At 33.5% G+C, this 26,098-nt stretch overlaps 1 protein-coding gene across 1 annotated transcript in view; it reads right to left on the bottom strand.

The window, feature by feature from the left end:
- Positions 1-26,098, bottom strand: part of LOC145280038 (RING finger protein 11-like) — a 202,648-nt gene that overhangs the window by 10,229 nt on the left and 166,321 nt on the right. The window contains exon 2 of the mRNA XM_080131703.1: positions 18,361-18,509. Within this exon, the coding sequence (XP_079987829.1) occupies positions 18,361-18,509 (149 nt within the window). The remainder of the gene's footprint in view (positions 1-18,360; positions 18,510-26,098) is intronic.

The following is a 26,098-nucleotide window of genomic DNA, read 5'->3' as shown; positions in this document are numbered from 1 at the left end:
GGCATAAGAAGAAAAAAAACAACAACTGGAAGTAATGCTGTTATAAGTGGAGAGTAATAGATTCTTATATTCTTTAAGTATATTAGCTGGAGTTCTCCATATTTTTTTTGCGGGGGGGGGGGGGGGGTTGTGCCTGACTTTTATGGTGCTCGTGGGCAGACACATAGAATCAGAAAGGTGTTATTTTTTTTTTATTTTATTTATTTATTTATTTATTTTTTTTATTTTATTTTTTTATTTTATTTTATTTATTTATTTTTTTATTTTATTTTCACCCCAAACAAGGCACATTGCCACTTTGGTGTAGGGGCTACTATCAGGGGCAACAACTACTAGGGTACTATGTAGGGATTTGGGCAGCAAGATGTTGGTTCACGTTGCACTTGAACTTCTGCACGTCAGTACAGTTGGGGAAGCAGGGACCTGGAATGGAATTCCAAAGTCTAGCGGTTCTGGGGAAGAAACTACTGGAGTAGAAAGATCTTTTACATCTAGGGATCTCTACAGTGTGGGGGTGGGATTTTGCAGCCTGTCGGGTCTGTCGAGGGTGTCCATGTCGTGGGGGCACAAGTGCTTGCAGTTCGTTAGAGCATTCACCATTAAAATACTTGTAGAACAGGCAGAGGGATGCAACGTTTCGTCGATGGGACAGAGGCTGAAGCTTAGTTGCCAGTTCAGGGTCTATCAGATTTGCGACTCTCTTTTGAACCTTGTCAAGGAGCGAGAGACTAGTAACCGATGCACCAGCCCAAATATGACAGCAATACTCCATACATGGGCGAATGGTTGCCTTATAGAGGTACAGGATACTTTCGGGTGTTAGTAGTTTTCTAACTCGGTAGAGAGAGCCCACCTTCCTTGCAGCGGCCCTGGCAATGCCCTCGATGTAATTGTTCCAGCTCATGTTTCCTGTGAACGTTAGGCCAAGGAGCTTGAAAGACGTACTCTCAGATAAAGAGTCGTTGGCCATTGCTATAGGTGGTAGAGAAGGTTTCTTGTAATTATTGAATGAAACTAGTTTAGTCTTGGCGGCATTGAATGTGACCATCCATTTTTGTCCCCATTCCACTACAGATTGGAGGTCATCCTCTAGTGTTTCTGCCATTTCTTTAGATATGTGTCCATTTGTTTTCCTGTCGTGTCTGCCATAGAGTGTGGTGCCATCAGCATATATATCCATCTCAGAGGAAATTTTGTCAGGGAGGTCATTTATGAATATCAGGAACAGTAGAGGTCCAAGGATAGACCTCTGGGGAACTCCCGCATTTATATCATATTGTTTAGATGTACGACCGTCGAGGACAACCTGGATTTTTCCCTTATCTAAGAAGGATTTAATTATGTTAAGTATTCTACCAGTGATACCATATGATCTAATTTTCCTGAGGAAACCGTCATGCCATACCCTGTCAAAAGCCTTAGATATATCTAGAGCTACCGCTCTGCCCTCCCCCGCTTTGTCCAGTGAATGGTATATACGTTCAGAGATTACAGTTAGGATGTCTGCTGTGGAATGGGCTTGTCTAAATCCATATTGTTGGTCAGTCAGAAGCATCTGTAAGGTGATAGACTAGAGCATGGTTAATTATGGACTCAAATATTTTGGCAAAAAGTGGGAGGAGGCTAATGGGGCGATAATTTAATGGGTCAGTTCTTTTGCCAGAATTCTTGAATACTGGTACCACAGAAGCAGGGCGGAGACAGCTTGATGACAAAACGTGTGTTGTTAATCAGATTTGACCCTGGCTGAGTTTGACAGATGTTTATAAATTCCAGGGTTTGTTAAAAGCCAGGAAGGCTGAACCAAATAAATTTGTCGCCTGGGACTTGCGAATTAAGTTTTTTTTTTCTGCTCTTTCTTTTTTGATATGTATTCATCTTTCTCTTTCTTTTCCTCCCTCTCATTTTTATCACCATGAGAGAAAAGATTTTACCAGTTGGAATTTTGACTCTGTTGACGATGCAGCCCCTCCTCAGCTCAGCCGACTTTCAAGTTTTTATGTTCATTCGAAATGAATAAATAAATTATATATTTTTTTATAAAGATATCTGTTTGTTTCACATTACATTTGTTCAAATGTCAGCTGATGGTTCCAGCCCAGATAATTAATTCTCTGAAGAGAATTAATGATTCTGAAAGCTCACCAAAGACCTGTTAAGCAAATGGAGATGTATCTATCATTTACAACTGGGGTAGAAACGTCCGCATAACGTGAACACATCAAGTTACTGGATATTGAAAGATTTATAGAATAATTTGACAGGATTCTCTTCACAGGGATGGTCCTGGATATGACCTTAAACTATATCCAGTGGTGAGGCCCCAGCTTGCGGGCTTTGGGGAGTGTGGAGCCACCCATTAATTACCATTGCTCCCAGGTCCACTCTGACCCGGAGTGGTAGTACCTGTTAGGGTCCCAACTATGGGTTGAATAGAAACTGACTTGAAAACAACAAATATATTCTATTAAAAAATTTTTCTTCAAAATCTTTGGATTCGGCATTAAATAACCCGAAAAGGGTTGATATGCCGTAAAACAAAAATAACCAACCAACTTCACAGGGCAAATGTGTCCTTCTTTTTCATGACTATCTAATCAGAACTGCTGTTACAATATAATTGTCTAAGATTGACATTACCTGCATGGTTAGATACAATTATGAGTAGAAGAAAGAAACCCAAAAGGATTTAACTACATAAAATAAGAAAAATATTAAATGGCATGGAATTAAAGAGTTGTCTCCCCCCACCTCTCTCTCTCTCTCTTAAAGACACAAAATTTTGATATGTTGCTTAGGATTCAATTGAGATCATTTGGAAAGTTCAAGTAAAAATTATTAACGATAATTGATTAAATTGTTCTCTACAGTGCAATGTAGACAACAATGTATTGTGTGTGGACGAAGTCATTGTGGGAAGGCATGTGAAAATTCCTTCCGGTGCACCGTGGTGAGTCCCTGACTAGAGCAGGCAATCAATCAATTTGATTGAAAAACGGATGATTTCACTGATTTCGATGGCAATAAAAGTATTGGAAGTGTGGAACATGTTAGTCTTCATTCAATCCCGGGCAACGTCGGGCCATTTAAATAATCTGTTTAAAGGAAAGACCTCCCACCCAATCCCACCCTCAATTAATGTAATCCTATTTTAGGTTTCACTTTTCTCTAGAGATATGACATGAACTCTAGGCGTGGACCCTCAGTTGAAGCTTATAACTAAAGCTATGACAACAGCATATTCTTTTCATTATTTTGACTCTCGAGTATATATCCGCCACAGACACAGTTAATCAACTGAGAACCACATCACTCTATACAAAAGCATATAAGATATCAACGGATACACATTCGAGAGTCAAAACAATGAAAATAATATGCTGTTGTCCTAGCCCTATTCATAAAATGGCACAAGTCATGTGTACACAATTAAAAGACAATCAGTCCAAATAAAATATAGCAGTTAAAAAGGGTGAGGGCAAATGAGAGACTTAATCTAGTTCCAGGTATGGGGGGTCACTTTAGTTATTAGTCAAGTCAGTAGGACTAAGAGATTTATGAGAAAACACTTCACTGAGTTAGCTCCGGGCATCCAGAAGATGTATCTCTTCATAACCTGCCTCAGTGGCCTGATGGGAAGTGACAGTGGTCAAGTGGTTAATGGCATGGACTGACAATCTAGGTGTTCCAAGATCAAATCTAGTTCATTCCATAAAATCTCTTTCACTTAGGATGTTGGCAACCTTCATATGCTCTTCCTGTAAGTACCCGCAAGTGTTTTTGAAATTTCACACAAATGTACTTCATGTGTCTGAGAGTGTTCTTGGATAGGTTTTGTATCGGAATGCTTCTGATAAGTATCAAAAATCAATAATAACAAAAATCCAATTAAAGAAACAGTTCGATTTTAACCAAATTTAACACCTTTATACAGCCTAACATCGCAGGTGCTTTTGGGAAGTTTTATCACCGCACAAGCAGAATGGTCCAGGATATAAAATCAACAGTAAGTTCTTTGATAAAACAGGGGCGCGTTTGAAATGAAGGTTTCAGTTTAGAATGCAATTAAATCATGATACTCGACTTTTGCATTTTAAACTTAAATTCAAACCACCATATAAAAATAATTTCATAAAATCAGGTTTTCTACAGTGCAATGTAGACAACAATTTATTATGGACTAAGTCATTGTGGGGAGGCATGTGAAACTTCCTTTCGGTGCACCGTGGTGGGTCCCTGACTAAAGCAGGCAATCAATCAATCAATTTGATTGAGAAACGGGTGATTTCACTGATTTCGATGGCAATAAAAGTATTGGAAGTGTGGAACATATGTTACTCTTCATTCAATCCCGGGCAACGTCGGGTCTCCCTGATAGCTAAATAATAAAAGTTTTAATAGGTGGTGGAATGTGTCATATATATATATATATATATATATATATATATATATATATATATACACCCATCTAATAAGCTATTGTTTTATTACACAGAAGATCGAGTCAAATTGAGGACTAGTCAATAATATATATATATATAAAAAAAAAAATGTAGGTCAATGCTAGTAATATGACAATGCATTTTAGTATAAACACACATGGTTGTGGTTTTTGTGCCTGTCAAAGTAATATATGTACATATTCAGTTCATTTCGGCTTTGTACTGTTTACATATATAAAACTATATGTGTGTACAAGCTGTTCACATAGGATTTTGATGATGTAATGTACAAAAACAGACATGTGACGGTTGAATAAATAAGATATTATATAACTACTAATCTAGTAGCCGAATTGTGTTGAAACAGCGATTCTCTTCTGAAACCACCCAAGTTAAGCAACATTGAACTTGGTTAATAAACGGTGTGCTAGTGCAGAGAGTGATCCGCGCTATTTTTTAAATCGTATTTCCAAGTTTTAAGTTTTATGACATGTTTTTTTATTCAATTGTATGGTTGAAGTATAGAATAGGTACAAAACACCCTCCCTTCCCCATGCTAAGAATGGCTTTTTAAATAATAACGTTATTATTTACGTCCGGATCACTCTCTGCACTAGTAAAATAAAAGGGTAACTTTTTGAAGCCATAAGCAAACGCTCTATTCAGATGTAGTAATGCATATTATCCTAGCTGAGAATATAACCAGTGACAAAGTAGTTTCCGGTCTCAGGATAGCTAAAAAAAAAAAATAATAAAAAATAAAATAAAAAAAATGGAAAGAAGCGCCTATTTTGATCCTATGAGTCTTTGGGTCTGAGAACTTTATTATGAGAACCAGAGATCAGATGTTGGGATGAGAAATTGTTACATGGTTATAAATGTAACAATATAATTAAACGAGAATGAATTTCAATAATAATCTTTATATAACGCGCGTACACACACACACAACATTTAATAAATGAAAAACAAGTAAAAATACTTTTACTTAAGCTAAAGATGAACAAACCTAATGGCAGAGAGGTAAATGAGACCATTAAGAGAAGGAACTATTTTTATGACAAGTGCTCGCCTTAGTTCCAATCTATGGTTACCCCCCCCTCCATGCCAAACTTTCACGGAAAAACACTCGTCTAGATGCAACCACTATCAATAATTTACCACACTCTTCATCTGTGCCTAAACCTAAACGTAGATTCCACGAACAAAGCTTCTTTCTTAGAACTGCACGCCTGTGGAAAACTGCTCTGTTTACCAGCTGAATAGAATATGATTGTCTTCAACTCCAATGTAAACAAGTTCTTCATAAGCCGTCTCCTCAGTAATCCAATTTACAAAATTTCCACTACTAACGATTACTACGATATTGTCCCATTGACTACTGTACACTCATTAAGTCTTATCCTCGAGTGGCCTCCGGGCCTCGACTTGATAAGTGGTTATTCTTTTGTAAAAAAAGTATGTTGAGTACTTTAATTATTCACGTAACGAAATCTCAAAATTTTAAATTCATGGCATCTTTGATCAGAGAAGTATTTCCAAAAAAGTTACTTTTTGTTAACAGTAGGTTTTAAAGAGGATTTTTTTAATTGGATTTATAAACATGAAATCACGGAATTACGCCAGAGCTGAGGTTGAACTTATTACAACGACAAACCAACACCTGCCGGGTTAGCACAAAAACCCATTTTATAGAAAACGCCATTCAGTATTAATTATTCCAAAACCCTCTCGCTCTTTCTAGAAAGTTCTGAGACCCGAATTTCTCTAAATTATACTTTTTCTCATTTACTTTGGTATCGTAGATTTTCATGGAAGAAAATCTTTCTGAAATGACAGTTAAGAGCTCTCTCTCTCTCTCTCTCTATATATATATATATATATATATATATATATATATATATATATATATATATATATATGGGAAAAGAAATTAACTCCCGATAACAAATTTATAAATAAAAGTAAGTTATTTGCTTCAAAATTAAGTGTATTAATTGTTTGCAATATAAAGTGATTTGCTTCAAAATTAAGTGTATTAATTGTTTGCAATATAAAGTGATTTGCTTAAAAATTAAGTGTATTAATTGTTTTCAATATAAAGTGATTTGCTTAAAAATTAAGTGTATTAATTGTTTGCAATATAAAGTGATTTGCTTCAAAATTAAGTGTATTAATTGTTTGCAATATAAAGTGATTTGTTTCAAAATTAAGTGTATTAATTGTTTACAATATAAATTGATTTGCTCCAAACTTAAATGTATTAATTGTTTGCAATATAAAGTGATTTGCTTCAAAATTAAGTGCATCAATTGTTTACAATATAAAGTGATTTGCTAATTCTTTTTTACAGAATGTTGGAAAGACAAGCTGAAAATGAACTGTAACGGTATATACACTCGATCATAGTACTTATGATTTAAGATTCGAGCCCTAGAACAGTTAAGCTACGTGGATGAGCTTTAGTACGGCGAAACACATGTATGTAGGTGATTGTTTTAAAAAAATATGGGCAACCTTTTTTAAGGGAAAACTGCTTTCCTGGTTTCCTAGGAACAAGACGACCAAATATTTAATTATTTTTTTTTTAAATCGGCATAATTTTAAAAGCGATAAGAATAGTATATAATTTCAGCTGGGGCCCATTGCGTAACGATATATGCACTCGATCATAGTACCTATGGTTTGGGGTTCAAACCCTAAAACCAGCAAGCTATACTGATGAGCCATAGTACAGCAAAACACGTGTACATAGATAACGGTCATAAAGATATAGATAAATGATTTATCTATTGAAATTATAATGCAACAAATGTTTTACAAACAAACTGCTTTTGCAGATTAATCAAAAAACTACCATATCTGATATTGTGTTTATATGTCTACGTCGTAGTATAGAGCATAATCACATTGACCTACTGGTTCTCCTTAAATCACTGACGTTAAACAACTTTGGGCCTGGTCAGTACCAAATGGGTTACCATTTGAGAGTACCAGGTGCTGTATGTAGGAGGACATTGACAACTTCTTGCAAGAACTGCAAAAACATAATATCGTCATCTCCCCTGATTGGGATATATATGCAACTGGGGACAGCTTGTGAATTTCATAAACCCTTGACAATTTACTCCTTCACAGGAAACTGGTTCAACTCGCCTAGATGAAATACCACTGGCATGGCATGGCATTATATATCCATTTAGAATGACAGCATATATAAACGTTCGGCAGTATTGCAACTCACTTGTTTATAGCTCCTTACATCAAGTGGCGTCATGCCTTGTCTGGAACAATTTCCATAAAAAAATAAAAAGAAAGTTCTTTTAAACATCTCGTCAGAATAATCCAGTAAATGTATCTTAGCCAGACCAAGACATTTAAAGACGACAGAAGAGAGCTTTTCACTTGTATCCCGCCAAATTAAGTCCCTAGCGATTAGAGCATTATCTTGCCCTATCAAATAGGGTTCTTTTAGCAAACAGGGGAGGTAATTTATTAACACAATAGACAAGGGAAGGTAACCTATTGGCACTTTTTTATAATTGGGATGAGGAGTAGTCAGATTGATAAATAAAAGTAATTAGACTGAAAGGTCAAGAGGTCGTGAGCCCTCCTCCTTTATGTGAACCACATGGCCATGTAGCGCAATGGATAACGGTGTTAGGTTTAATCAGTTTTCAGTGACAGTCGTCTTGAGGTTGAAGGTTTAATCATCACTACAGACGTCATTAACTAAGAATAAAATATGAATTATTTATTTAAAACTTTTCCATGGCTGACGGAACGAGAAGAATCTACCTTTAGCTCTTAATTCTGTATAGATTCATTCTTCACCGATCTTCTTTGCAGCAGCTTTTGCAATATACTCGATACATTTGTTCCAGTTCATATTGCCTGCAAATGCTAGGTCGAGGAGTTTTTATTTAAAACGTAATTCATTATTGTTGCTACTAATGATAAAACGATAACTATTCATTGATTTTAAGCTACCAGTAAAACTAATATTCATATTAATGATGGGACGATTACAATATTTTTCCAGATTCCGATACAATTACCGATTCCAATTCTTTATAAATCACTAAATATTTAACTATAAAGTTGTTATCCGCCCCCCCCCCCCAATTACTGTAAAAAGCACATGTTTAATCTTCAGATATTTTCTCAAGTGTAGAAACATACTTGTGGAGGGCAATCTTTAAATTTTAGTTTTACTGGTTGTTTAAAATCAATAAATTTTTATTATTTTATTATTTCTACCAGCAGTGGAAGATTTTGTTTTAAACAAAATCAAATGAAAAAAAAAAAAAAGATAATTAGAGGAATCATTTTTGGCATCGGAAAATAGGCACAAATTTTTTTATTCTGATACCCCCCCCCAAATTCCGATTTTTGCCGATTACCGATTATGATTAATCGACCCAACGCTAATCCATAGATTACTTCTCATAAGTGTATTCTTACGCTTGCAAAAAATATATGCGCATATTATATGGGTTTCTGTGAGGATCAGAAAATGAAAACAAAACAAAAAACAACTCTATAGCTAAATATTTAGGGATTTTAAAAGTATCAGAATCGGTAATTGTATTAGAATCTGTCAAAATATTGCAATCGTCCCATCACTAGTAAAAATACACCCGGGCAACACCAGATAGTACAGCAAGTAATCAATAAGGAAATATATTAATAGAAACAAAAACCGATTAAAGTCTACAGGAGATTGAGGATTTGGATTAATCAGAACACGGTTCTCATCTTCAATCCACCCAACATGAGAACAGTAGTCCAAATAATTAATCCTCATCTCAAAAATTATGAAACCTATATACCTAGAAAGTTGAGATTTTTTTTTCCCCTCTGACATTGATATTAAAAGCCTACTATTTCTACTGGTATATAATTGCTTCCCCACAATAGCAATATGTGACACAAGGTTGTTTTTAATGTGGAGGTAAACCAGCTCCCCAAAAAGGGGCACTCGGGCAGTAGGCAAAAATAAAAATTGCGTTAATATAGAAGGGTTTCCCCCCCTACATTGGCTAAGGAGAAATCAACCTAAGTGTAGCATTAGACAGATACTACACTCGGATTTCAGTCTGAAGGCCAGATTCTACTTTTTCTATTTAAACATAACAAGTTTCTTAATATATTTAGTCATGGACATACGAGCGACTACGACTACATGAAGGTTAACTAATTTGAATATTTGTTTGAAAAATAAACGTTAATTAATCAATTATTCATTTTTTTATGATTTCTTATGACATGATTGGTTTCATTTCACTATTATGCGGAATTCTATTTATGCATAGTTTCTACATTCTGCATAATTGTGTAGAATTTAAGATGAAAACGTTCTAGCACACAGAAATATATCAAACAATGATGAGCCTGGTCAGTACCAGATGGATGACCATTTGGGAAGGCTAGGTGCTGTATGTACCATTCCAAATCGGAGAAATTTTCAGGTTGGTATCTGGGGGCATGTTCAATTCATTGGGGGAGATGCACCCCTGAATAAACTCACCTAGCGGGTAGGCAATAAGTCAATACTCCACGTAATGGTGTACCAACAGCCTGCTGCAAGATGCCTTCCTAAACCTGCATGTCAGCACATGTTTACTGTAGCAAATTGTGACATCTGAAGCATGTGCGACACAAAGTTGTGCCTCGTGAATCACCTAAAACACTTTGTAGCTGGGGCTGACTCAATCTTAATGAACAAAAATGTATACTCGTATCAGAGTCCTGCCAATGATATATAAGTGATCTTGTTGGTGCGTGTGTGAAAAGTCTCTAAAAAACCTCTCTTTGAATATTTGGTCTGCAGAGTTGAAATTTAATATTTGAACCTGTAGCACAATTTTGATTTAGTTTTTAGCTGAGAAAAATTACTTTTCAGGGGCCAAAACTGAAAACAAAACAGTTGACCTTGGCATGAAAAGTTGAATAAAAATTACATCCATTATTTCTTTTGTGCATACTCGAAATTAAACCTTCATAACTCAAGATCACTTAATTTTTAACTTTTTGTATTCATCTGCCCATAGCTTAGAGGGTAATGACACTGGAAAGATAAATAATGACTAAACCTGGAGTGCTAAACATTCTGGTTTCGATTTGAGTGGATGGTACCCCAAGTCATCTTTTTTTCATAACTTTTGAAATTATTGCTATATATTGGATGATAATCAATTGGGAACTGACTATAATAAGAAATATGCATCAATTAAAATATAATATTTATGCATATTTTACAACCGGGCAACGCCGGGCGGCCTGCTAGTACAAGAATAAAACTAATTTATGAATATTTGCTTCATATTATTACGTTTACATTATATTTTAAAATGTTAGCCATGTTACAGTGTGTTTCCTTTTTTGGCTATTAAACCCGGACAACATCGGGAGATGTGTACAGAACAAGAGACTTCAATGGTGATCGATCGATACCTCCGTTCAGTCTCAAGAAACAATGGCTACCCCTGTAAGGGTACCTACACAAGTAATTGTGAGGCAAGGGTTGCGTAATTTCCAACCATACCACACTGTTTGAGTCCAGTGGCAAGGAGAAGTGCTAGATGACTGGAAACAATTCTGAGATAAGTGGAAAGCACATATAGTACCTGGAATTCCCAAATGGTCACCCATTTTAAAACTTAATCATTAGGAAAAATATCTTTTCTTTAAGAGAATGCTGTACTTTGCTTGAAGCATTGTGTGTAGTGTATAAAAAGATTTTTAGAAGACTATGATAATACGAAGGTATGAACACCAGTTCAAAGAATGGATGGAAAATAAGATCACAATGAGATATTATGGAATAATTTTCTTTTTAGAGTTTACTGCTTTGTCTTTGATAAATAGTTCAATAACTATAAAGTAATGGAAAACATGTAAAAGTTCTGATATTTCGGGGATTACCTCCTCTTCAAAGTAAAAGCACCTTATTTCAGAACAGTGAAGATCTTTTCTTTCTTTTTTTTTTTTAGTACGATGGGGAGATAAAAACCCCCCACAAAATCTCCAGCTATGGTATTGCTGGAAATGTCTTCTCAATTATTAAATCATTTCTCTCTGATAGGTTCATAAGAGTAGTAGTTGATGGGCAAAAATCAGAAGCTCACAGTATAAATGCTGGAGTCCCTCAGGGGTCGATCCTGGGCCCAACTCTTTTCCTGATCTACATTAATGATCTTCCAAATCACATCCTTACATCATTCGTAGACATTTTTGCTGATGACACTACCATCTATGGTAGCACATCTAAGACAGTAAACGACCAAGTTCTCTCCGATTCTCTCTCCTCTGATCTTGATCACGTTGTACAATGGGGAAAGGAGTGGCTGGTTACTTTTAATGCATCTAAAACCAAGCTTCTATCTTTACATCATCAACGTTCTGATCCCCATCTGGCATCAATTGAAATGAATGGCTCTCGTCTTGGGGAGGCCTCAAGTTTTGACAGGCTTCTGGGCTTGACCTTTACTCCTGATCTTAAATGGAATACGTACATCAAATCTGTTGCCAAGGCCGCTGGAAAAATGGTCGGATCCTTCTATCGATCCAGTAGATATCTCACTGCTGATGCAATTCTCTATCTATATAAGAGCCAGATACGTCCAAGGATGGAGTACTGTTGCCACATATGGGCAGGAGCTGCTAGAAAAGACTTGTCCTGCCTTGATAGAGTTCAAAATAGACTTCATGGCCTGGTGGGAGATGTCCTTTTCTCTTCGCTGCAACCTCTGTCTCACAGAAGAGATGTTGCGAGTTTGTCTCTGCTTTATCGTTATTTTCATGGAAAGTGTTCGACTGAGCTTCAATCTATGGTCCCCCCTCGCCAAACTTTCACAAGAAACACTAGACTAGCTGAAAACATTATCAATAATTTTCCCCACTCTTTATCTGTACCTAAACCTAAACATAGATTCCATGATCAAAGTTTCTTCCTTAGAACTGCACGCCTGTGGAATTGTCTTCCGTTTTCCTGCTTTCCAGCTTTCTATAATATGGTTGTCTTCAAGTCCAACGTGAACAAGTTTCTGATGAGCCGTTCCACTTAGGTTAACAAATTTACCGAACTTCCATTACTATCGATTACTATATTGTCCTTTTGACTACTCTACACTCTTTAATCCTTATCCTTGAGTGGCCTATCGGCCTTGATAAGTGGTGACGTCTATGTAAAAAAAAAAAACCCAAAAAAAAACGGAAGTGAAACTGTCCAACTTTATAGTTGTAATAGTTGTTTCTTTTGTTCCTTTCTATTGAAATAATTTTTTATTGAAATAATTAAATATTTTTTTTAAGCTGAGATATATAGCGTCTATCTATTTAAATATTAAAACTAGCAGGGAGACCTAACATTGCCCGAGATTGAATTAGAATCAACGAATATTCTACATTTCCAATACTTTATTATCATCAAAATCAGTGAAATTGCCCATTTTTCAATCAAATTGATTGATTGCCTGCTCTAGCTGGGGACCCATTGCAGTGCATGGGCAGGAAACTTCACATGCCTCCCCACAGTAACTTAGTCCACAATACATTGTAGTCTACATTGCACAGAACCTACTGCTGATTTTATAAAATTATATTTATATAATAGCTTGCATTAAAGTTTAAAATGCAAAAGTCAAATATCATGGTTCAGTTGTGCTCTAAACAGAAACATTTATTTCGAACACGCTTCTGTCTTATCAAAGAACATAATGTTGATTTTATACGCTGGGCTATTCTGTTTGTGAGATGATAAAACTTCTCAAATGCACTCATGATGTAAGGCTGTATAAGGGTGTTAAATTTGGTCCAAATTGAATTGTTTCTTCTTTAATCGGACTTTTTTGGTTATCAATACTTATCAGAGGGATTCCAATACAAAACCTATCTAAGAACATTCCTAGACACATAAAGTACATTTGTGTGAAGTTAAAAAAAATTGGCCTAACTATTTTGCCGTTCATAGGGAACAAACTCACAGACACACGCACAAAGTGCCTTTTATATATAAATAAAGATAATGTTGATTTTTTGCGTGAAACTTCAGTCATTATAGGAAAATAACTGACCACTTCATAGTTTCACTAAGCAAATTCTATTTTGAAAAAGAAATTATATCTCTATATAAATAAAATGAACTCATTTTTCCCCCGTCTGATTTTGACATTAATAGGATTAAAAATCAAGATATTTCATGCAAATATAATATGCACAAACGGCAGAACAATATCTGAGGTGTGTTATAGGCTTATTATTTCTCAAATTCGTTGATAATCTTAGATTTCTATACTTTTTCTGCTGAGAAGTCACGGCCAAAATCGGTTAAGATCAATGGAAGTGGTAAAATATTTTCTCTCTAATAAATTCCTCCTCCCCCTGCCACCACTTAACACCGTTTGGGGATCGTTCACAAGGAACAGTTGAGAAGAGAACACCGGTTTGGCTTCGTAGTTCTTTCATGTGAAGTTATTTAAAATCACTAAACTAAGCTGCAATGCTCTGTGGCGTAGTGGTTAGCGTGCTGGACAATTCACATTATATTTTCACGTTCGCGCCGACCTACCGTAGTCGTTTTTTTTTTTGTTTTTTTTTTTTCCTAAACAACTGGAATGGACTTTTCTTGATGGCCGAACTGTTAACGTTGCAGATGTTTTTTTTTTGTTTATTTTTTCACACTTTATTTTCCTACTTTTACTCATGACTCCGGGTTTGATCCTTCCTACTTACCTACCATAACATTTTTAAACCCCCCCCCCCCGTCCCGGAAACAAACACTCGGGCAACGCCGGGTACCCCCGCTAGTATATATATATATATTTCTGAAAAACTTTTGGTTTTACCAGAAAGATAAAACCTTAAAATTTATTATGTTAAAAGCAGAATAATATAATACTTTTCTATAATTTTTAATAGAATTTTAAGATTTAAATATTTCAAAAAACGCATTTGACCCATTTTCAGCCGAATGTCAACAAAATGTAAGTATTTTTTTTTAAGGTTTTCGAATCAATTAAACCAACTTTTTTTATGTCTAAATAAAGTTTACTATGAATAGCTGTAAGAGTATGCAAAGACATTAGAATAAAATTACCTATATTTAAATAAATTCAAATAATTCAATTTTTTCCCATGATCTTGTACATTTTAGGAAACATGTGCTTACTGCCGCCATATTGGATTTTAGGTATGGGAACCCAGTTGCGCCTAAATATTTATTTAAGCATTTTCACGAATTTTAATGTAACTAGCCAGGCAAATACATTTTTTTTTTAAATAATTGAATTAAATTATAATTACAAACGCCATTTATGGTGAAATATGTTATTTTTAGCTTTATAATTTTTTCCTTCATAATAATTGATAAATCAACCTTTAAATTTTTCCTAATACTATATAATAATAAGTAAAGAAAAACTGCTTTTTTTCTATTCTTACATCAAGCATAAATTTTTGGCATTATATTTCTCAGTTTTAATATCACTTTTAGTCAGTTTTTAATTTTATGATTAAAATCATTTTTTTTTTCTTATTTTCTAATTAATAATAACCAATGAACCACACTGTTTTTCCATAAACTAGATCATACTGCATTTTCCTCAATTCTTTATTGCATAAATCAAGTATGCCTATTTTAGCATTTTCATAAAAAAAATATTTCTTTTTATCCTCATCCAAAAGGTAATAATTATTGATAACATATTCAATGAATCTCACACTTCAAAATTCAAAAGATGAAAAAAAAATAAACACATTCAAAGTTCGGATTTCATTCTTCGATATCGAAGGCTCCATGTTAAATTTTTTTTTTTTTTCTTTTTTTGCCTTTTGGTTATGTATACTCGTTAACCCTCCTACCACAAAATAAGTGTGTGCTTAGTGGATCGCTTAGACTTAAAGGACCCAAACAAGGAATAAATGACGAATGAGGGGGGGGGGCATAAAGTCCCACAAAATATATTTATACAACGAATATGAAAAAAAAGTTACACTCATAAAAAGTGCATCCTTTACTTATTAATCGGTGAAAATTTTATATTAATTAGATAATTACCTGATTTTTGGTAGATTTTTAAGGACAAACTGTTACAAAAATCAAAAACACTCCATAAATTTGGCAGTCACTATATATATATATATATATATATATATATATATATATATATATATATATATATATATATATATATAAAAGTGAGAATCTGTGTGTATGAGGACACTTCTCAACCTATATACTCAACAAATTTTTGATCTACAGACTTGAAATTTGATATATAGGGTATTCAGACATGTGAAAAACTTTTTAATCAGTTTTTATCTAGAAAAAAGGCTGCTAAGGAGTCAAAATCTAAAAATTGGTACTTGTGGGGTCATCAGATTTTTTTCTGTTTTTCTATGCATGAATCATTCACATGATAGTTTCCTTATGTTAAAAATAAGTGGGTTTAAAAACACTTTTTAAAGATGATGACAAGCTGGCCTAATGGTTATCGTACTTGACTTACTGTCTTTGGGTTCTGGTTTCGATCTCAGCTCGAGTATTTTTTTTTTTACTTATAAGAACTGAACTGTTTAGAAAAAAAAATATTCGCATGTACATGTCTCAGTTTCTTTCGTTTTCTTTTTTTAATTCATTCTTTTTAAAGAAATTTAATGTTACGTTTAATACCAGGCAACAGCGGGTAGTTCTAGCATATATATAATTTTTTTTCTTCTTTTTTTTTTTTTTTAAAGGAAAACATTTGCTGAGTATGCTTACTCAAAAATGGACACAACATTTTTACTTTTTTAGATCATGGCCCAGACCCTAAAAAAAAAAAAAACACTTGAGAACCACTGATTTAGTTCAGGGCTTGTCAACCTTTTGGATTTCATGAACCACTAAATGTATAGGCTAAAATTTTGCGGATGAATTGAGAAAGAAAAAAAAAGCTACATACATCTATGTAACAATTATAATAGGAACACTTATTTTTTTATTAATATATAATGCATTCATTTAAAAGTAACAAAGTTGTGTAATTATTTGAAGAAATTAAATTGGGAGTTCAACATTTATTCAAGTATTACACGTTTTTCACTATGATATATTCCTGTTTGTTCTTTTATTAAAACATTTTGTAAAAAAAAACAAAAATCAAAAACATACCAAAAAAAAAAAATATTTAGTACCCCCCCCCCTTTTTTTTTTAATAAATCTTTCCCTATATCAAAAGGAAAAAACCATGTAGACTCAAAATAGTTTCTTTCATTTTGCTTATTTTCTGGAGTCTTTGAAACCTAATTGATACAAAATCAGTTTTACCATAATAATGACACTGCAAGACAGAGCTGTGTTTATTTCAAGTTGAGATCAACATGGAGTCTTAACTGCTGTGGTAAATGAAAATATCTTTTTGTACAAATATGTTGCTGAAAATGAAATAAAAATTTTCACTGCTTTTTCATAGACTAGTGTGTGTGTGTGTGTGTGTGTGTGTGTATATATATATTGGCAGCAAGTCGTTATCAAGGCTCAATTGATTAAATACGACAGTTTTCTTTCTTCGTTACTTTTCCTTTTGATTTTCTTGATCTGGCGAGCATTTTTTTTTCTCGTTTCAGTTGCTAAGTTGTGTATTAAGTTGCTGAGTGATTTTTTGTCAGCCATTTTCCTCAAGCGCTTTCGATCATTGATCGTTGTCAAGAGAAATTCTGTTGTTAAATGGATTATTTTTCTGTTGCCTTTTTATATATTTTTTATTTTGGTTTTTATTTATTGGTTATATATATGTTTTATTTACAGAAAGTTTAGATGAGATGAGTCATCGGTACCGTCGGTTTCAAACCTGATAATTAGAAACCGTTTTAGATACCCATATCAAGCTCTCTTCAGCCAATATGAGTATGGGCTGAAGAGAGCTTGATATGGGTATCTAAAACGGTTCCCTATTATCAGGTTTGAAACCGACGGTACCGATGACTTATCTGTAAATAAAACATAAATAATACGTTCTTATTTTCAGATTTTTCCTTATAATAGAGCACTTTGCTGGAATCCTTTTTTCCAAAAAATATAACTAATTATACATTATATATATATATATATATGTTTAGGAGGTAACAGTGGTCAAGCGATTAACAACACAGACTGATGAACTGGGCGTTTCATGTTTGAATCCAGTTTGTTCCACAAAATAACTTTCACTTAGGATGTTGGTCACCTTCACCTGGTCCCTCTTTCTGGTTAGTATCTGATGTACTTTCTAGAAAGAGTTCTAACTAGAAAAATATCGGGGAAACCAATACCAAAACAGTACGGCACAATCATGTTGGCACACCGGTTCTCACCAGATCACCAAAATTAAGCAACATTGAGCCTGGCCAGCACCAGATGGGTGACCATTTGGGAAGGCTAGGCGCTGTATGTACCTTCTGGGAAGGTTGGGCATGGGGCCAGCACCTTCACCCTGTAAAAAGAACTTCTCGCTACAAAAACATCTACAAAAAGAGTTGTAGACGGCCTATGCTCCTCCAGGGGCTCAAGGCTATGGATGGATGAGAATACCAAAACAGAATCTTTGGATTCATACGATATGATGATGATTATTTATAGAAAACTCAAAATCAGTTCGTAATAAGAATGACTCTAGTTTAGCTTTAAGATTTCATTGCACGAGATATAAATAAGGCTTTCTTTTTTATTCAATTTTAATTGCATTGTAAAAATTGAGATAATGTCCTAATGTTTTTAATAAACCATAAAAAAAAATTTGCACTTACCATCAGTGAACCAGCGGTTGGTGACCATTATTAATATAGATTATGACATAAAGCCGCTATTTATACAGAGTAAATCATTCTACTTCATCAGCATTTAATGTCTTCACGAAAGCAAAAATAAATAAACTTTTAAGCAAGGGTAAATACTTACTCTCGGGCCTTCTTGCTGCCATCATACACGCCTGTTGGCAAATGGTTGATCAGTCCTAACCGTTGTGCAATTTTAATTTGTTCTTCTTCTGTTAAAAGGTTGGCTGGTCGACTAACATTTGGAGAAGGGTGGTACACTGGAACACTTTCCTAAAAACAAAAACAAAAAAAGGAGACAAAATGTTATAATAATAATAATAATGATAATAATAATAATAATGATGATGATGATGATGATGATGATAAACACTTACCAGCCATATAGAAAATGTAACACAATTAAAACAAAAGGATGTAACCAAGAAAACTGAAACCGCAAAATTGTAACCCCAACCCTCACTTCAAATCGATTGGCACAACACTTGATGGTCAAAGAGGATCAAAGATGAAAATCACCAACCAGCCCTCCATTGGATGGGTACAAAGGAGATTAGGATTTTGGAAAGGCTTATTACCACCCAAATTCCAGTAAAGACCAGTGATCAATGCCAGCAAGAAGTCATTGGCAAAAGACTTATGATAATGCAAATTCAAAGAGGTGGAGAGTACTGGAAATCTGGGGAGACTTGTTGTCATCCAGACTCCAGGGAACACCACCAGTTGTTGTCAGCGAGCAATCTCTGATGATGACCTGTGTGAGAACTCCTAGTGAGTACAAATAATAATCTAATTTATAAAACTTGCTATGTCTGTCTGTCTATCTGCCTTTGCAAACTATCTCTTCCAAAACTAAAAGTCACAGAGTGGCGCTAAGGGCCTCAAATGATTTGATTTTTTTTATGAACCATTCTTTTATGGGTCTTTAGCCGGTTAAAATAGTTTTTAAAGGGTCAAGATGAAAAGAAAATCGTTATACATTCACCTTAATTTATTTTTAATTAGTTCGTATGCGTGTCATGTTGGTACAGTGGTAACGTCACCAGCTTTGAATGCTACAGTTTTGCTTTCGGTTTCGATTCTAAGTGATGGCACCTAAATATTTTTTTTTACTTTTGAAATCATAACTCAATAATAATATATACGAAATCTGGACAAATTAAAATATCATATTTAAGCGTATTTTACGACCGGGTATAGCCCCCCCCCCTCCCCACACACACCCCGTTAGTCTAGAATATACGAGCACTAGTAGTAGGAGCAGTTGCATGTAATTTAATCAGTGTAAATATTAGGTTGTATGAGTGTTTATATACCCATTATTTCTGGTACATGATATATATATATATATATATATATATATATATATATATATATATATATATATATCAATGCCAAATTACCATTATTATTGACGTCCCACGAACACGTGTTTTATATAAAGATGCAATTAAAATGATGACTATGCAAAATTATCACAAAGATCTTCGGGAATAGGAAAATAGCAACCAGTTAACATTCAGATCAAGAAAAGGAAATAGGGCAGACCTCGAGAAAACCTGTTTTTAACATTACAAGAAAGACTCTCTGCTGGACACTAAGGCTGAAGCAAAATCAACGAGACCTAAACTATACCGAATGACCATATATGGTATGTGGGAGAACTTCGATCAACTGCTAAAGAGCAGAACAGATTGAGAACCCTTGTTGATGCGTTATGATCTAAACCCAGAATCAAGAGAATTAGGTTAGATTATATCAAGACATTAAAGAAATTACAAAAAGAAAATAAGTAAAATAGAATGAAATAAATAAAATAAAATAAAAATCTAGATATAAACATGGCTTTGGGTTAGCCATGTTTTATCTTAATTCTTAGTTGCTAAAAAATGAAAACTGATATATAAAAAAAAAAAAAAGAAAGAAGAAATTACAAATAATTGTATAAAGGTCCAAACAATTTTTCTCAGTGTATATATATATATATATATATATATATATATATATATATATATATATATATATATATATATATATATATTTACTAGTGATTCACCACTTATCAAAGCTAAAATCTACTCAAGGATAAGAGTTAATAAGATGGAGAGATTGTTGATTGAACAATGCAGAATATTATGAGAGGATTGAAAATGATAACTGGAATGAACAAAATTTGATTACTTATGAAGACAGTTTATGGCAAGTATTTATATTAGGTCTAAAGATGACTAGGTCTAAAGTCGCAGGGAAGCAATTCTGTGGTAACGTGTTCCACGGATGATAGGTACGTGCAAAATGAATGCTGATGCTCAAAATGTTTATACATTTTGACCCCTCTCTTTACTTAAAAATTCACCAAAAATCAGGAAATTAACCAATTTTAATGAAATTTTCAGTATTTATCAAATAATGATTACATAATATAATGAACACATTATTTTTATCTGAATCTTAATGAAAATGTATTATTTTGTTTAAACAAAAAACACCTTTACTAAAGTTATGGTTTTCAGTAGTAAAAAAAAAAATGAATGAATTTACTTTTGCTTTTTTATGAAAATAAAGTATTGTAAATTGTAACAATTCATTTTTTCAGGCACATTACGAAAAAAAAAATGCCTTAAGTGTGTATTAATCAATTAGATACAAGTTAAAGAAAATTTATTTCTCGAACTACAGATATTGTCATTGAATTAAGCATTGTTTATTTAATATTTTCACAGGCAAAAAAATTATAATTGCAAAAGATTTTCACACAAAAAAATTATAAAATTATTATGATTACAAAAAATATTTCTACTTTTTTTTTTTAGATTACATGTTTTGCATAATATTTATATGTAAAATTCTAATATTTTCCTTGCTTGAATGAATGTGTAACATAAGTTTTATATACTCTCCAAAAATAAAACAATTTTTTTTTTAATTTAAAAGCAGGAACACAGAAAAATAAATTAAAAAATGGTAAAAATTATACAAACGTTCATGATAGGAATGTACAGATGCACGGCTGGGGGGAGGGGGAAAGAAAAAGAAAACCAGCACTCCCTACCTCCCTCCTTTCCTCCAACCACCTGACGTCATTTTCAGACAACCTTTTGACTTTGACATTTTGGGCTTCCGTAAAATGCATTCTTAGATGACTTTGTTTTGTTTTGCCTGTGTGAAGCCAGAATCTTTTGCTTTTGGGGGCTAATTAAGCCATTTTTGTACAAACAGGGTGTTTTTTTTTTTTAAATTTAATTCAATATCATAGGACTTTACTAATTATCGTTGAAATAGATCCAGAAAACTAATATTTATCTTTCAACCGATTTTTACAATTAATTTTTTTAACTTCAAAATTTAGCTGAATTTGTCAGTTTCAAAATGTCGTCGTGAAAACCCTTTTCATTATAACTTGTTTTTCACATGTACAAATATTTTTTTTTTCTTTTGGGAAATTAACTTTAGACTTTAATCTTTCAAATACAATGAAAAAATAATCGGAAACCTACAAAAAAATTATGATAAACCGGCTTTCAAAACCATGTCCCCTTCTTTTTTTCCACCATAATTGGCCGTACCTAACAGATGAGAACTTCTTGGAAAGAAACTCTGTTCATGCAAATTCCATTTGATGTTAGGCTCATGGAACAAAAATAGAGCATTCTTTGAAGGGTAGCAATACAAGTTCTTGCTGTGAATCTCTACTATTATATAAAAGTCAGTGTGTGTATGTGTGTGTGAGAGAGAGAGAGAGTTCCTCATAGGTTCTGAAACGGCTGAACCTATCTTTTGCAAATTTTACAGAAAGCTACTTTATATGCCTGAGAGTGTTCTTAGATATGTTTTATATAGAAATTCATCTGATAGATATAAAAAATTGAAAACATCTGATCTTAAAAATAGTTTTCTCACTTATAGATAAAAAGAGAATAATTTCTACAGGGGGATATTTTACATTACACCAGCTAAGGGAAATAATAAAATTTCAGCAAATCATTTCTTCTTATAAAAAGCAAACACATTTATTATAATCTGGAGATATAGCTTAGTGGTAGAGGATTCGACTACAGATTGAATGGTCCCCTGTTCAAGCCCTGGTGTACCTCACAATTTTATTTTAATCTTTTTTCATATTAATGAGTTCAATTTACAAGAAAAGGTACCATTTAAAATTGCTGCAAATCATTTCTTCGTTTGGATATTTTAAAACTAAACATTAATCAGAAATGAATTTCCAGGGCATTCATCGTCAAGCCCAAATACAAACTGATGTGATATTGTAAACAAACAGACAGAATTTGATGAACGACATTATCTTTATTATTTAAAAATTAGTCCACCAGGCAAATTATTCCTTGTAATCTCTGATATAAGTCTCACCTATCTGTTTGTATGTATGTATGTATGTATGTATGTATGTATGTTTGCCTAAAACTTTTTTCAGCGGTATTGACCAGGTTGAAATCGGCATCATCTGAAAGGGCGATGTCTCGGTTGAATAGTATGTGAGAATTAGAAAAAAAGTCAATGATTTCCTATAGAAATAGACGTTTGCAATGAGGATGGTAGAAAAAATCGTTCCTTCATGACAATTTAGCCAAATACGCATGCGCGAATAACGTTCTTTCTTGAATTAGTTTAAATAAAGAAAAAACGTTACTTTGTTGACGCTATCGTAGAGCAGTGGTCATCGTGGCAGCATCGTTATCTTAAGGTTGCATGTTTGCGCCGACAGAACGGACATTTTTTATTGTTAAAGTTTTAATATTTAAACAGGGTTATTTATGCCATTTTTTTCGTTCACTTATTCTTTATTTTATTTTTAAAAATTTTTTCATCACGTTCGCTGTTTTTTTTTTGTTTTTGTTTTTTTCGATTTTAAACAGGGTTATTTATGCCATTTTTTTCGTTCACTTATTCTTTATTTTATTTTTTTTAATTTTTTCATCACGTTCGCTGTTTTTTTTTTGTTTTTGTTTTTTTCGATTTTAAACAGGGTTATTTATGTCATTTTTTTTTACGTTTGCTTATTCTTTACTTTCCCTTCTTTTATATTTCCATCACGTTCACTGTTTTTTTTTTCCGATTTTTCTCTTATTCTTTATATTCCCTTTTATTATTGTTTTGATTTACCCCCTCCCTCCACACACACACACCTCACCACACTCACAACGTCAGGTACCCCTGCTAGTATATGATAATCAATAGAGGATTGATTCTATAATAATACATACACAATCTGCATTAATTGATATATCATGTTTAAGCTTATTGTATGACTGGGCAATGATGGGCTGCCAGCTAGTGTCTTAAGGCTAAGTTGCAGACGGAAGCTCAGTTGAATGCCTTCCATGGAAATAGCAATGAAAAACAATTGTTAGCTAATAAGGAGATGTTGCTGAGCAATACCAAAAGCACTTGTTATTCAAATAAGATCATAGGTTAATTTCGGTGGACATAAAAAGAAGCAGCAAGGATTTGTGAGAACAGTCTCCTCATGCTCACCTAGTAACAGGAAATGAACACTGTAAAGTCTTAGTAAATTATGAGGGGCATTCCAAAAATAATGCCACCTATTTTTTAAAATTCTTCCTGAATAGATCAGAGGCATTGCAAATTGGATTGTTTTTATGACTGAAGTTATGTATTCATGACCTGAGAGTTTCATCTAGATATTAACGATGTGAAACTTTAAGAAAGCAGCTCCTGTCATAGACGTGTGTCAGAAGCAGAGATGCGTCATTGAATTCTTGGCAAAAGTGCATTGAGAATGATCGAGACCATGTAGAAAAATAAATTGTGGAACACAAAAGGTCGCTAATGACTTATAATGAATTAATGGTACCGCTCCCATCTTTATAGCTCTTTAACTTTTTGAGTAAAAAAAAAAAAAAAAGGGCTTTACTTTTGGAATGACCCTTGTATGATACAACCAACTAACCAGCTATCATTGTGCAGCTGAGTTAATACAATACTCCAATCTAGCGGGACCTGTGGAAATTCCACAATGGACTCATTCATATGTAATATATTGATGCTGGCATTCTGTAGATGTTCAGCAAAAATAGAGATGCTTTGATATTATTGTAGCTCTTTTGTTAAAACTGCAAAAGTATTTATCTAAGCTAGCAGGGACGCCCAGCATAGCCTGGTTGTAAAGTATGCTTAAATACGATATTTTAATTCTTGTAGATTTCATATATATCATTATAGATTTAATGTTCTTTAGACTTTTATATATTATAAAGTTGCAATTAAAAATACACCCATAAGACTTGGGTGTGTCAGCTTGAATTGATACCGAAACCAAAACTTGTGAAAAAAAAAAAAAATCCTCCATCACTAGATTGCGAAGTCGGTTTTGTATTCTGCCAGGATAAAAATTCTATCTGTATGTTACATCTCAACCAAATTGATTCCATGCTGAAAATGATCTGTATAGAGGTTAAAGGTGGGTTCTTTTATTTTCATTCATAATGTGAATGCCTAACCACTTTCATTCATAATGTGAATGCCTAACCACTTTCATTCATAATATGAATGCCTAACCACTTTCATTCATAATGTGAATGCCTAACCACTTTCATTCATAATGTGAATGCCTAACCACTTTCATTCATAATGTGAATGCCTAACCACTTTCATTCATAATGTGAATGCCTAACCATTTTCATTCATAATGCCTATTTTTTTTTATTATGCCCGAATGGATCAGAGGGATTACAAACTGCATTGTTATGACTGAACACACACATTCATGACCTAAAAGTTTTATCTCTCTGTTGCAGATATTGACAGTGTGAGACTAATAAAGCAACTCTGGTCATGGACGTGCGTCAGAAACAGAGATCCGTCATTGAATTCCTGGCAAAAGTGCACTGAGAATCGTAGTGACTTTGCAAAATATCCTGGAGCACAAAAGGTAGCCTGTTTTAATAATATTACTCCTGTCTTCATAGTGCTTCAACTTTTTGAGTTAAAAAAATAGGAAGCTTTAGTTTTGGAATGACCCTCGTATGAAAAAGCAGGCTCTGAATGCCCATGCACAGCCTTCGTTCATCAATGACAAAAGTGCATTAATAATGGTGGTGACTATGTAGAAAAATAAATTCTGGACCACAAAAGGTCGCTCATTTTAATGGTATCACTCCTGTCTTTGTAGCTCTTTATAATTAAATTTATTATTTGACACAATACTTCCGCAAACAATGTTTAAAGTCCTTATTCCTCAGAGTTTCAAAGAATGCTGTTCTTGCTATTCTTCTTATCAAAGGACAGAAAGAAATTGGCAAATTATAATTGTAGCTAAGTAAGAATTTGCTGGTTCAGGTATTAGATGAAACTACAATTTATGATAGTCATACATGTTCATGTCCGTTAAGAAACATGTAAAGAAATGCGAAAAATATATGGGAAATATGGAAAAGAACAAAGACAAACCGGAAATAACATTCCTGCTTGTATGAAGACTCTTTCAATGATAATCCGAAAAGCGAAAAGGAAATTCTTAAAAAGGAATCCAACAGTCAGAATTTAAAATCCAGTGGTAATATGATAATCCGGTAGGAAAAAAAGTGATAAAATCAACTCAAATTGATAAAAATTGTTCATTTAGTTTATATATATATATATATATATATATATATATATATATATATAAACTAAATGAACAATTTTTATATATATTAAGTAATGTGATTGATAATTTAAAATTTAAAAATCAAATTATAATTAAATTAAAAATCCGTTTCATAAGAAGGAACAACAACAAAATCAAAAATATATATAAGGCTTTACGTTTGGAACAACTCTCGTATTAACTATTGATACATGAGAAGAATCAGCTTCAAACAAAGGTATTCAATCATTTAAAC

The sequence above is a fragment of the Euprymna scolopes genome, chromosome 7 (genome assembly GCF_053919585.1).
Source record: "Euprymna scolopes isolate OS-2025 chromosome 7, ASM5391958v1, whole genome shotgun sequence".
Lineage (NCBI taxonomy): Eukaryota > Metazoa > Mollusca > Cephalopoda > Sepiida > Sepiolidae > Euprymna > Euprymna scolopes.
The sequence above is the reverse complement of the archived record's forward strand: the minus strand, read 5'-3'. Positions and strand labels throughout refer to the sequence as shown.